This window comes from Elephantulus edwardii, unplaced genomic scaffold, assembly GCF_000299155.1.
Source record: "Elephantulus edwardii isolate Elephantulus edwardi_28Jun2011 unplaced genomic scaffold, EleEdw1.0 scaffold00005, whole genome shotgun sequence".
Lineage (NCBI taxonomy): Eukaryota > Metazoa > Chordata > Mammalia > Macroscelidea > Macroscelididae > Elephantulus > Elephantulus edwardii.
Genome location: NW_006399755.1, coordinates 5,431,262 through 5,444,041, shown reverse-complemented (window position 1 = coordinate 5,444,041; position 12,780 = coordinate 5,431,262). Strand labels below are relative to the sequence as shown.

The 12,780-nt window shown below is 34.6% G+C and overlaps 1 protein-coding gene across 1 annotated transcript in view; it reads left to right on the top strand.

The window, feature by feature from the left end:
- FAF1 (Fas (TNFRSF6) associated factor 1) overlaps window positions 1–12,780 on the top strand; it is a 548,275-nt gene that overhangs the window by 351,447 nt on the left and 184,048 nt on the right. Inside the window, exon 13 of the mRNA XM_006879662.1 lies at window positions 9,239–9,393. Within this exon, the coding sequence (XP_006879724.1) occupies window positions 9,239–9,393 (155 nt within the window). The remainder of the gene's footprint in view (window positions 1–9,238; window positions 9,394–12,780) is intronic.

Genomic DNA, 12,780 nt, shown 5'->3' with positions numbered 1-12,780 from the left:
TTTTTTTTTTTTTTTTAATTCAGGATGGCCATTACTGTTGCTGGTTCAACTTAGTAATGCTTATGACATTGACTTTTATATATTCCATTTCCTATTTGAAAACTTTAAATTTCCCTAAATTCATACTTCATATTCTACATTCTATTTATGAATGAATGTTAGAGGTGTATCTCCTCATTGTGGGTCTTTCTACATCAACCAATGAAGAAATTTTTATTGGCTCAATATTTTACCATACCCAATTCACGAACATAGAGTCTACTTTGAATATGCAGTTCTTCTGTAATAGCTCTTCTGCTAAAACCTGTCCACCGGGGGTGACCTTGCTGTTTTTTTAAATGCCAGTGGCAAGCCGCCTAGCATCATAACCTCATATAAAACAGTGCATTACAATAAAGTGGTGCATGGTGGCACAGTAATTTAAGGAAGATGAATGGGCCTGCTTAATTATTATGTAAGGGTCGTATCAGTGGCCAGTTGGAGACAGGACTAAAATAGACAAGCAGCCTGGCATTTTATCTTGGAAATTATCTAATGCCAGTTAGGGCCTTCTTTGTTGTTGTTGTTGTTGTTAGATAATTGATTAGCTTTTGAAAAGGAGGATATTTTTAAAATTGTACAACAGAAGTCAGTTCATTGGTAGCTTGCATAGTAAGTTCAATGGAAGAAGGAAATTAGTACAGTAAGAGAGAGCATATATGAATATTGTAGATACACATATGGATCACAGTTCTACATTAAACAATACACACAGTGGTCAGTGTCATGAAAAACAAAGGAGACATTCATGTTGAGGGTTTCAGTTTAGTTGGATACCCAATAAATACCCATGGAAACAGCAGTCCAGAAATGAAAGGATTCATTAATTGTCCACAGCTGCTGTCATGGACCTGTCTAAAAGTACTGATGAGCAAGGATTTCATTTAAAAGATTAAGAAATTCCTGACCCAAGCCATGATATTTTCACTTGCTTCATTTGCGTGTAAAAGTTGAACAATGATAAACGAATGACGAAAAATTGTTCCTTTTGAATTGTGGTTTTGGCAAGGAATGTTAATTATACCATGAACTGCCATACGAACAAACAAATCTGTTGGGGAATAAGTACAGTGAGAGTGCTCTTTAGAAGTAAAGATGGTGAGACTTCATTTCACATACTTTGAACATATTATCAGATGGAGTCAACAGGATATTGTGCTTGGTAAAGTAGAGGGTCCAGAAAGTTGAAAGGAAGACCTTGAACAAGATGACACAGTCATCATGCAAAAATGGCCTAAAGCACAGAAAGCATTGTAAGGATGGTGCAAAGGCAGGCAGCATTCTGTGCTGTTATACGTAGGGTAGCTGGATCAGAGCAGCCTCATCATCAAATAACAGTAACATGAAATTATAGACATTTGGATTAGAAAATACATTAATAGAGCTCTGATGGCCTAGTGGTAAGAAGCTGTATGACAGTCCTGAAGGCATGCAGTTCAAATCCACAGCTGCTTTGTGGGAAAAGAATGAGCAGTCCCTTTCTATGTGATTAACTGCCGCTGAAAACCCACCAGACGGTTGGCTTTGAGTTGATCCCAACTAGGCAGTAATAGCATGGTTTAAAAATATTGTTGCTTCTCAATTTCCCACCATGTTTCTCTCATTATGCTTTTGAAGAATATGTGTCTTAGAATATTATATTGCTCTCTATCATCCTTATTGGTGTGAAGTGCCACTGAGTCAAATGTAACTCAGAGTGACTCTATGAACAGTGGGTCTAAATTCTGCCCTTTTCTCTGCCATCCTTATAATCTCTGATATACTTGAACCCATTGCTGCAGTGTCAGTCCATCACATTGAGGAACTTTCCCTTTCTTTGATGACTCTCCACCTTTCCAAGCATATTGTTCTGGGACTGACCCCTCTTAAAAAATGCCCAAAGTATGGGATAAGAAGTTTCACTATTGCCTCCAAGGAACTCCATGTCTAAGACAAACTTGTTTTTCCTTTTGGCAGTTCATAGTTTTGTGAACATTCTTCTCCATTACCACAACTCGTAGCTTCAAAGCTGTTACCTTTATTCATTGTGCATAGCAAGTAATTGGAAAGATGATTTAGATTAGGTAGGTGCACCTTAGTCTAGACTATCTTCCTCATGCTGTTCAACAAAAAAGATATACTAATATGTTATAGTCTTTTTTTCTCTAGATATTATTTCAGGGAAAAATATTATTTAATGCATTGCATTTTCATTTGCAGTCTTTTATAAATAAGTCAGCCACAAGAAGAGACCCAGTCCTTGGAGAGGAGCATCATGCTTGGGAAGCTGGGGGGACAGACAAGAGAGAAAGACCCTGCATGAGATGGATTGACTCAGTGACGGGAGTAATGGGAGTAGGTGTATTGGAGATGATGAGGCTGGCACAAGATAGAGCAGGGTTCAGAGCTATTGTACCCAGGGTAACTATGAGTCACAAGCAACTAGACAGCATTTAACAACATAAATAAGGAGATTGAGTAAAGGAAAAGTACACTAACACCAACACTTTTGAAAATCTGCACTTAAGTGAGATTAAAACTATGGTGCCAATATAATTATTTTAAGAAAAAAATATTTTACATTATAAAAATACATGCTTGTAAAAAAACAAAGTAGAACATAACAAATAATTCCATAGTCTCAATGTTGAAAAATAATCACTGTTAAATATTTTCATTAAAAAAAGACAAATATCCAGTATGTACAAGCAAACAGAAGAGTACTAAACATACCTTGGACTACCAAGAGAACAAATAGATCTGTCCTATGGAGATTGAAACCAGTTTGCCACTTGGAGGCAAGGATTTTGAAACCCCATCTCACATGCTTTGGGCATGTTTCTAGGAGGTTTAGTCCTTGGAGAAGGACATCATGCTGGGATATGTATAGGGTCAGGGCAGAAGAGGACGACCTTAGATGAAATGGATTGACACAGTAACTGTGGCAATGGGGTTAAATGTGTCTAAGATGGTGAGATTGACTCAGGATAGGGCAGAGTTCAGAGTCATTGATAGGGTCGCTATGAGTCATAGTCAACTCGACAGCACATAACAACAACTGCAGAATTGGGATCAAATATATCAGAGATAATAAAGGATGACAGGATGGAACGGAGTTCAGATCTGTTGTTCATAGGGTTATTATGAGCCGTACAAAACTCCGTGACACTTAACAACAACAAACCTACAAGGAAAGATCTTCCTAGATTCTTGGTCTTATTTAGACTTGAACTTCCAAAACTTTGAGACAATATATTTATGTACTTTCATATGACCCACTTGTCACATGCTTTATAACAGCAGCAAAATTGATACTGTTTATCTGAAAACCATTTAGATAAAGTTTTTTATTTAGTCATGAACTGCTTATTTCTTTTCATCCACACTCCAGTGATTGACTTCCCACACATCTGAGAACTGGACAGTAAATAAGGATGACAAGGAAAAGAATTAATACCTTTGAGCTGTAGTTCTAGAAAAGAGTCCCTGAGTATCTCAGGAATTTCCAAAAGAATAGACATATGTTTTGTCGGAAAATGTCACCAGGGTACTCACTGGAGGCTAAGATGATAATGCTCCACCTCTTTATACTTATTGTTAGAAGCTATTTCTTGGAAAGATGGAGATTCTGTGTCAGAGAAGACAATCAATGAGATGGATTGAAACAGAGACTGAGCAGTAGGCGCCAGTGTGGTACAAAATAGGACAAGATGGCCTTTTCATACTTCTCTCTTTTCCTCTTTTTCTTCATGATTGCCTAAATTATAACATTTAGCTCAGATGAGGTAAGTCCATTACTGTATTTTATTTTTTAGTAACTCAAAGATCACTTTCAAAAAGAGGTAACCAGTCTGAGGCTCAATTCCTAGAACCCACAAACCTCCATTTTAGCACTCACATCTCATTTGCTGGCTTCTCCCACTCATGTGAGGTAGTTGTTTTATCCGACTTGGTATTGTCTCTAATGTCTGGCAAAATAAGCTTGCAAAAAGCACTCAGATATTTGATGAATGCACAGTCTACTCAAAGGCAAGGATTTTATTTTGTTCCTCCTCTGTATGAGTTTTGGAATCATGAATGGCATCCAGTTCATAAACAACATGCTTCCATAAACTCTGTGAACTTTGATAAATGTCGATAGTTGTTCATAGGGTCGCTATCAGTCGTGCTCAACTCGAAGGCAATCAACAACAACTATATGAGGAACTCTAGTGGCTTAGTAATAAGGAGTTGCATTGCCAAACCTAAAGATGGCAGTTCTGATCCACCAGCTGCTCAATAGGAGAAAGATGTGCAGTTTCCTCCAATGCATTTACCGCCTCTAAACCCACTAGAGGGTCATTGGTATACAACAACAAATATATACCCCTTACCATAGCTTCTGGCAAGAGAAAAAAACATTTGTTGATAATTTTAAAGCTATTCTTTGTTGTTGATTCTTGTTCTTTATTTAATCAAGGAATTTAATCATTTAAGACTGAATTGGGTGCTGCTTTGCAAAATCAGTTTTATGAACCTACTCATTGTTCCTGATAGTTTCTCTAAAGTTGATTTACAGCCCAGGTGTATATTGTAGAATTGGTCTATAGGGTTTTCAACTCTTAAACTTTCAGGATCAGATGCCCAGGCCTGCCCTCTGAGATATCTTTGGGTAGATTTGAATTGCCAACCTCAAGTGCATACATTTTTGCACCACATGTATAAAAAAAGCTCTTAGCAAGTATTTTGCAAAAGCACTCAGTGAATAATAATGATGACTCTGTTATAGTGATGATGATGAGAAAAGGCGAAAGAAGACTGAGAAGGAAAATAAAGGCAGGTACCCGTTAACACTGTTTTTAGATCCCCTTCAGTTGACTAATACTCATAGCAACCTTATGAACAAGAGTTCTGAATTTTACCTTATGCTGTGTCATCCTTAGCATCTCTCATATGCTGGAGCGCATTGTTACAGTAACTGTCAGTACATCTTGTTGGGGATCTTTTTGTCTTTCTGACATCTTGCACTTTTCCCAGCATGATATCTTTTTCCAAGGACTGTCTGTTCCTAACAATATACCCAAAGTATGAGACCAAATTTTACCATCATTGCCCTAAGGAGCACCCTTGAAAGGAGGATTTAATTTTTTTTTCCTTTAGTTCTTTCAGTTTGAGAAATACAGACTGATTTTCTCTTTTCCTTTTTTCTCCATTTCTTTGCATATTTTGTTATAATGCTTTGCTTTGTCTTTTTGAGACATAGCTTATTGCTTAGTTGAACTTAATGAGAAATCAAAGTCTGTGGTTTATTTAATTGTGCCTATAACTTAATCAGAGATAAATCATATTTAGTAGTTCTTACTTATTATTAAGGGTATGTTTTATCTTTTGCTACCATAATAGTAGAAAAATTTTTACATTTTGGTAGGTACTGTGGGAGTAGCCGCATCCTGAAGTTCTCTTTTGCTACTCTTATCTCTTTTCACACATTCAGTTTAGAGCTTAAAGTTTGAATTTTTAAAGTGTGTTTTCCTGGCATCTCATGTTTAACAGTGTCAGGGGTTTGTGTCCCTGGAACGAAAACTGTTTCTCCAGAGCCTTTTTCCCCCCCTCTCAGTTTCCAGTGAAAAGAAGGACGAGGCGAGCCAGAGCCAGTCGCTTACCACAAAGCAGTTCCTCCACAAAGGAAAGATTAAGGGTTTAGAGAGAGGTCAATGTGGGTTTTTCTCTAACTAAACACTTTCCTAAAGTTTCCTTGTGGAAAAATAATGAAGTCATCTCAGAGTTTTTAAAGAATTTTTATTTCTTTTTCACCGGCTGCATTCGCTTGTCTTCTCAGCATGGATGTTTAATCTTCCTAGGCTTTGTGAATTGGCCCAAATGAATAAGTGGTGAGCTGTCTCTCTAGGAGCTAGAGGCTTATTCTAAGGGCCTAATCACTGAGTAAACACATCTTTGCCCTCCCTCTCACAACTGCGATATAATAGTCGAGATTCTAGCACAGTAACCTGGATATTGCAGGGACCGATGCTTTGAAATGCAGAATGGTTGATCCTCCAAAACAGACAGTGCCTGATCTTCGCCAGCCTCTTTCTTCTTTTTTAAATTAAATATTGCCAAAGAGATGCTGTTTTATTGCTTGATATTGTGCATTAGTGCCCTGGATTTCCAAGTTTAGTTTCAGTCAACACTGTAGGCTGCACTTATAGGGAACTCTTCATGTTGGGTTTCTTAGTAGCCCTTTCGGCACATGTGAGTTTGGTTTAGAAGAGCATTTAAATTAAATCAGTGAGATAGCAGTGTAAATCACTAATCTCTTTCCCAAAGTCTAATGTTCTATTGCCATGTTCTTGAGAGAAATGGGCATTTTAAAGATTTAGCCATTGCTATTGTTAGGTTGGAAATATGCTGATTTAAAAGTGGACAGCTTTCTTTTTCTCAGTGTCTCATTAAATGTAGTTGCTGAGATACCATCAGGCAGAATTAGAGGTTGACATCCTTATGTCTATTCAGCAAGAGAGGATCTTCGAATTTGTTAGCACTACCAGGTTCATCTTCCTTTTCCTAAAGCAGCAGGTTTCTTGATTTGTTTACTGACATTGATTTGGCATTCCTGCCAGCGTTTGGTATCTTTTATAGTAGGAGGTTTAGTAGTATATTCAAGTTTATTTCCACAAATACACTATGCTACCTTGGGGATGGTGCAAAGAATGAGACTGAATTTCGTCTAGATCGGAAACTGGTAAAAAAAGTAAATATAAATGGCCAGAAGCAACAGCTTGGAAAAGGAAGCATAATCTGAGCAATAGGGAATAGTTTTATAAAGGCATTTGATTTGAGCCTTAAAGGATGAGCAGAAATTTATCAGACAGTATCTCACCAACAATGTGTCTGATTACAAACTTCTAGAAGCCAGCCTGTGTTTGGTGCAGACATTAACATAGTTGAAAAACACTGAGACGTGTTTCACCATTTTATCACTAGTCCCTCCTGCTGGGCTTGACACAAAGAGTATCTCAACAAATGCTTGTAGAATAAGTGAATTAGAACAGAGAAGCAGGGTGGAATCAACTGAACCACTTATCTTCGTTCTCATTACATACATTTATGAGCACGCAAGAACTCCAGCATCCTTGACTATAGTGTGGTGATTTCTGTTCTCTGATTGTAGTATCAGGAAGCTCTGGTGGCCTAGTCTGTAACTAGTCGGGCTGCTAGCCCAAAGGCTGTGAGTCTCCAGCAGTTCATGTCTATCTGCTCTGCAGGAGAGACATGAGTGGTCTCTCTGCCCTTAAGATTTACAGCATTAGAAACTTGGAGGGGTTTTAGGAGTCGGAAACCTGGTGGAGGGTTTCTAGGAGTGGCAACCAACCAGGAGCAATAAGTGTTTTGCATTTGCGACTAATATCAGTAAAACAACACTAGGTTTGGAGTCATATAGTCTGGATTTCAATCCTAGGTGTGCTGTTTTCTAGCTAGCTGTGAAATTGACATCCATTTCATTTTTCTAAGCCTCAGTTTCCTGTTAGGGAGATTAAAAATACCCATTTTGTACATTTATCATGGGGATTAAGGTAGTTAATGAGTGTGAAAGTAACTGTGACTCCTATTGATAAAAGATGCTGAATGCATGTTTCTGAAATCTTACTCTCTACTGGTAACTTCATCTGGTATCAAATTTACCTTTGAAGAAGATAGTTTTGTGATTGCATTTTATTAAGATGTTCTCAGTTCCAAGCATCAAACGTCTTAAGCCTGATCATATACACTATACAGTCATCCTCTGAGATTCAAAATTTTGCTTCATCCCTTTTTGCTTTTATGAAAGTACCTGTTTTCACTAACCAAAAGAAATTTTTTTAATTAATTTTAATGAAAGTTTACAGAGACTTAGTATTTCCATTCATTCCTTGCTGCACTTTTCTCCCCGCCTACCCCTCCCCCCTCAGTTTGCTCTTCTCTTTGAAAAGTAAAAGTAACCAAAAGAAATTTAAAGTGGATTATTGTCCTTCTTACAAAGAAAAATCAAAAAGTTAAACATACATTTCGCCTATTTTCAGTACATATCCATGGTATTATTAAGCTCCTTCCCATGAAACCACACTCAGCATCATAGTATTAAACCACCACAGCTTGGAACTGTATCTGTGGAAATTATATGTTAGTGTTGTTATAGGTTTTTAGTGTTACTTAATATGATTAGGTTGTGTCTCTGAATGTTCGAAAATATTTCTCATATAAATTAATATTAAATTACTTCTTTGCTATACAGTATATTTGCTTACTAGAGGTTCCATAGGAATACTTTGAAATAGTAGAGGAAATGTATATTTACCTATAAATATTTTTTAAATATTTATTTATTTATCTAAATACCTTTTCATTTAGAATCCTACACAGTAGCTTTTTCTTTACTATCATCACATCCTTATTTAATATAAATGGAAAAACTTGTAGATTTTTAAAAAAATTTTGTTTGGCAGAATTTCACAAGTTGATTCGCATATTGCCTTTCCCATGAAATCTTGTCTTAATAGCTATATTCAGTCTTAAAATCAGCTCTTCCACAAAGGAACACTAAAAAGTTAATCAGCAGTTAAGAATTAAAGTGAACATGTTGCAGTGATATTATAGAACTTCTATTTATAGTTTCTGTTTTATTGCATATCCAACTATGGCACTTTTATACATAATAAGGAAGTATTTTAAGGGACTTGAAAATTAGCTGTGAGACTAAAACAAAACTATTTCAGATCTTTTCGTTAAAAGTAGTAGAGACTATACAGTGTCCAGAATTTTTAAAAAGTATGTGTGCATATATTTATGAGACCTTTATTGACATCTATTGCTAACATTTTTCTCTGCAGAGTTGGATACTTTAAATTATTTCTTTTCATGTCTGAAGTGTTTGTTAAAAATGGGAAATCCATTTTCTTGAAGAAAAATGCTGTTCTAGTGCCATTTCTACTTGAGACAGCCTTGTATATGTTAATAGAAATCTGTTAGCAGTCTGTAAAACAAGAGATATATAATCATCCTAACCTCTTTAGATTATAAGGAAGCAAAATTCTTCCCTATTAGTAGTAGATGGGTTAGAAACTCCACATGTAAGGAATTAATTCAGGGAACTTCATTTCATTTTTGTCTTTGATATTTACCCTGATTGATTATGCCTTTACAAAATTCAAGAATCTTACATTAGTGGATATTTTAATTGATCATTCTTTTCTTTTCTTTTTAGAGAAAGCTTCTTGCTATCTACCTCCACCATGATGAGAGTGTATTAACTAACGTGTTCTGCTCACAAATGCTTTGTGCTGAATCCATTGTCTCTTACCTGAGTCAAAATTTTATAACCTGGGCCTGGGATCTGACAAAAGACACCAACAGAGCAAGGTAATAATGTGATTCACAAGTGATAAGTTGAGCTTCTATTTTTTAAAAAAATTACAACTCTATTTGGTCATTTATCATCATAAGCATTTTTCATCAGCAGCATTTAATTTTCTACCATTACCTTTTATTAGAACATATGCAACTGTTCATAATTTTGATGACTTCTTAAATTTCATAATCATCTTAAAACAATTAAAAATGCATTTCTCTGGTCTTTTATGCACTAAGTCACAGAGAATTTTTAATATGTTGTTGAACATTAGAGGAAAATTTATATTTTTAATAATGTTCCAAGAAGGCAAAATAAGTCTAATGTATAATCCTAGTGGTAAATTTATTTTTTAATAACTTCAGTGAGGGAGACAGGATATTCATAGACTTGTCCAGTGGTTTTGGTAATAGCTTAACTCTAGCATATGCTAATTGATGTAAGCGCTTTATTGCACACATTCTTTTGCACATAGCCAGCAATAGATCCATAATCTTAGTAGGAAAAAATCCCTTCGCTAGCTGTCAGCACAATTTTACTTAGTTTGTTAATCATAATATCTGTAAGTGATGAATAATTCTTCATATTTTGCCTATTTGAGTTTCTCATGAAATCTATTTCATAATGTTTAATTACACATGTGGCCATAACATCCCATGATGCTACTTGGGTGTGTTAACACAATCATAATAACAGGCTGCTATCTTGTGAACAGGAAGATTAGATTAATTCATTTCAAGGCAAGTCTATTGTAGTTAACTAATTTAAGCAATTAAAGAACAATTTTAAATCATCAGATTTGTCTTTTTATTATTTCATGACTCACTGAATAGTAGGTTATCATTCTGACTTTGCTTTATGTAATTAAATCTGAAAAGAAGATTCTTCCTTTAAGTGTGTAAAGCAAAAGGATGGTGAAGCAATTTCTTTATCTAATACTTCATACCTTTAAGCAAATGCTTAGAAAATTTCATAGGATGATTTCATTCTGTCTTGGAAATCTTCTCTGTTATACATAAATAAAGAACCTTTAGCACCTGTATTTGTTTAAATTAAATCAGGTTATTATTCACACTCAGTTAAAGGTGATGAAAAGCAGTGCCAAAAACAGATAAAAATGCAGCATCGAAGGTCTTTCATGAGGCAAAATACAGACTGAAGACTTGGCTAAATCTTTTGCCATTCACTGGCAGTAAGGAATCTCCTCCTTTCCTTTTATCCACAACTTGATGGAGAAGGAAACACTATTTCTAAACCATCTGTAGTGGCTAAGTTCAGCTGGCAACCTGCTGTTATTTTGTTCTATCTTCCATTTAATTCCTTAGTTCCTTTTATTTTACAATGACAAAAAATTGCAGTGTAGTTTCTTTTGAAAAACAGTGTTTGAGGGGTTTTTTATATGACTAGCAATCAACAGCCATGTAATTGCTTTGTTATGTTTTACTAAAGAAGTCTGTTAAGTAGCACAACTTTGATACAATAGTAATAAGAGTTTGCAGGTTACAGAGACACCTGTGGTGACCAAAGCGACAGAAGCTGCTTATTAGAAAGAGCCAGTACAGCTGTGTCCTATTAACTCCTTATGACACTTTTTTAAACACAAAATAAAGGCCTTGTTTAAGGCTTTGGAGCTATTTCTCAATGAATTGTAGGACAGACTATGACGTATGATAAAATATTTTAATCTGCATTTTAAAAATGAAGCATCCTATTATTAAAATACTATCATGAAAATAAAAAGAAGTGATGTAGAAGACTCAAAATAGAAACATTTAATATTTCAATTAAGTAAACATTTCTGGGACCAAAAAAAATGGAAAAATAGGAAGAAAGAATGGATGACTCCTAAAATTTAAGATTATTGAGATTCAAAATGTAATTCTATCCATATTATAAATTAAAAAAGGTTTCACTTAAAGTTTCACATTTCTCTTTAAAGTAACTTAAGTAAACTACATAGGTGATTTTTTTTTGTATAGTTTCTATATTATTACAGTGAAGACAAGCCAGAAAATACACTTTTTAGAGATACAAAATAAAAATTCATTGAAATAATATATTACCAAAGCCATTAAGAGTTAATGTATTTTGATGCACAGACTGAGTTAACGGATAAAGCTAATTTATTGTCCCAAGAAAAGGTTTAGTTTAGCCAATTTTCTTAATATTTATTATTACTACATCTAAACAAAATTGCCCATTTGAGTTTCTTTTTCTTTGATCTTTCTTTTCTTTGTCATTGCTCTTATTCAAATATATTTATCATAAAAATTGAGTATAGGATCCATTTGATGCTATTAGAATAACAAGACCTTAGAATTTCACCCTTAGTTCAGTAATGTCTGTTAAATAAAGCTTATTGATCATGGGTGTGTGTGGGGGGTGTGTGTGTATTTATAGTAGAAATTGTGCCATCATTTATATCTTCCTAGATATGGAGAGGCAGAAGAAATTTATAGCATCTAAATAAAATTGCTGCTTTTAGTTTCCTCCTATTATTTCTTTATAATAAATTTAGAGTATAATAAGTTTAGTGTATTGCATGTCTTTTCTCTTGTATGACTCCCCTTGTTCAAGGTCCTCATAAAGACTTATGAAATCTTGGACCTATAAATTTACGTAATCTGCATACTCTTTTGACTAGTTTCCTGAGACGATCCACTCATGTAATAACCTGGGACATTTATGGAAAAGAATTTGCCATGTAAATACACTTTTGTTTAGGCAGTGCTCTAATTAAAGGCTATAGAAATACTAGTCTTCTGGTCATAATTAACTGTAAATTTTTCATGTTTATGTAAGTGAAGGATACTGAACTAGGTTAATATTTTGGTAGAGTTACAAGAATATGAATATCACAAATAGCAGTTTCAATCACTGCTGTAAGTTAATTTCATTATTTTTCTGACCAGATTTTTAAAGAAATCAATTTCTATAGAATGTCACTACATTTGACCATTTTGGTGTTGATTACTTGGATTTTCCCACCTCTGAATGACTTGAATAACTTTCTTAATTAATTATACTAACTCTTTATTAAATAGGAATAGAATAATTTGTACATTGATCTTAAAATAATCCATATATGAATTGAGACATCAAACTTAAACATTAATTATTTTATAACTGACTGTTCCCCAACTAAACATTTTTTTAATTTGTACAAGAAAAAAACCCTATAAGCATTTGTAAATAAATGTATGTATACAATTCCATCTAAAAATGTTACTTTAAATTTTAGTACTACAAAGTTAAAGGGCTGTGTCTTTCTAGGAAAACTACACATTTTCTTTTTTTTTTTTTCATTTAGGTTGTTTATTTTTCATTTCAGTGAACATCTACAGAGATTTTGGGATTCCATTCATTCATTGTTGCACCCCTCTCCCCGCACAAACCTC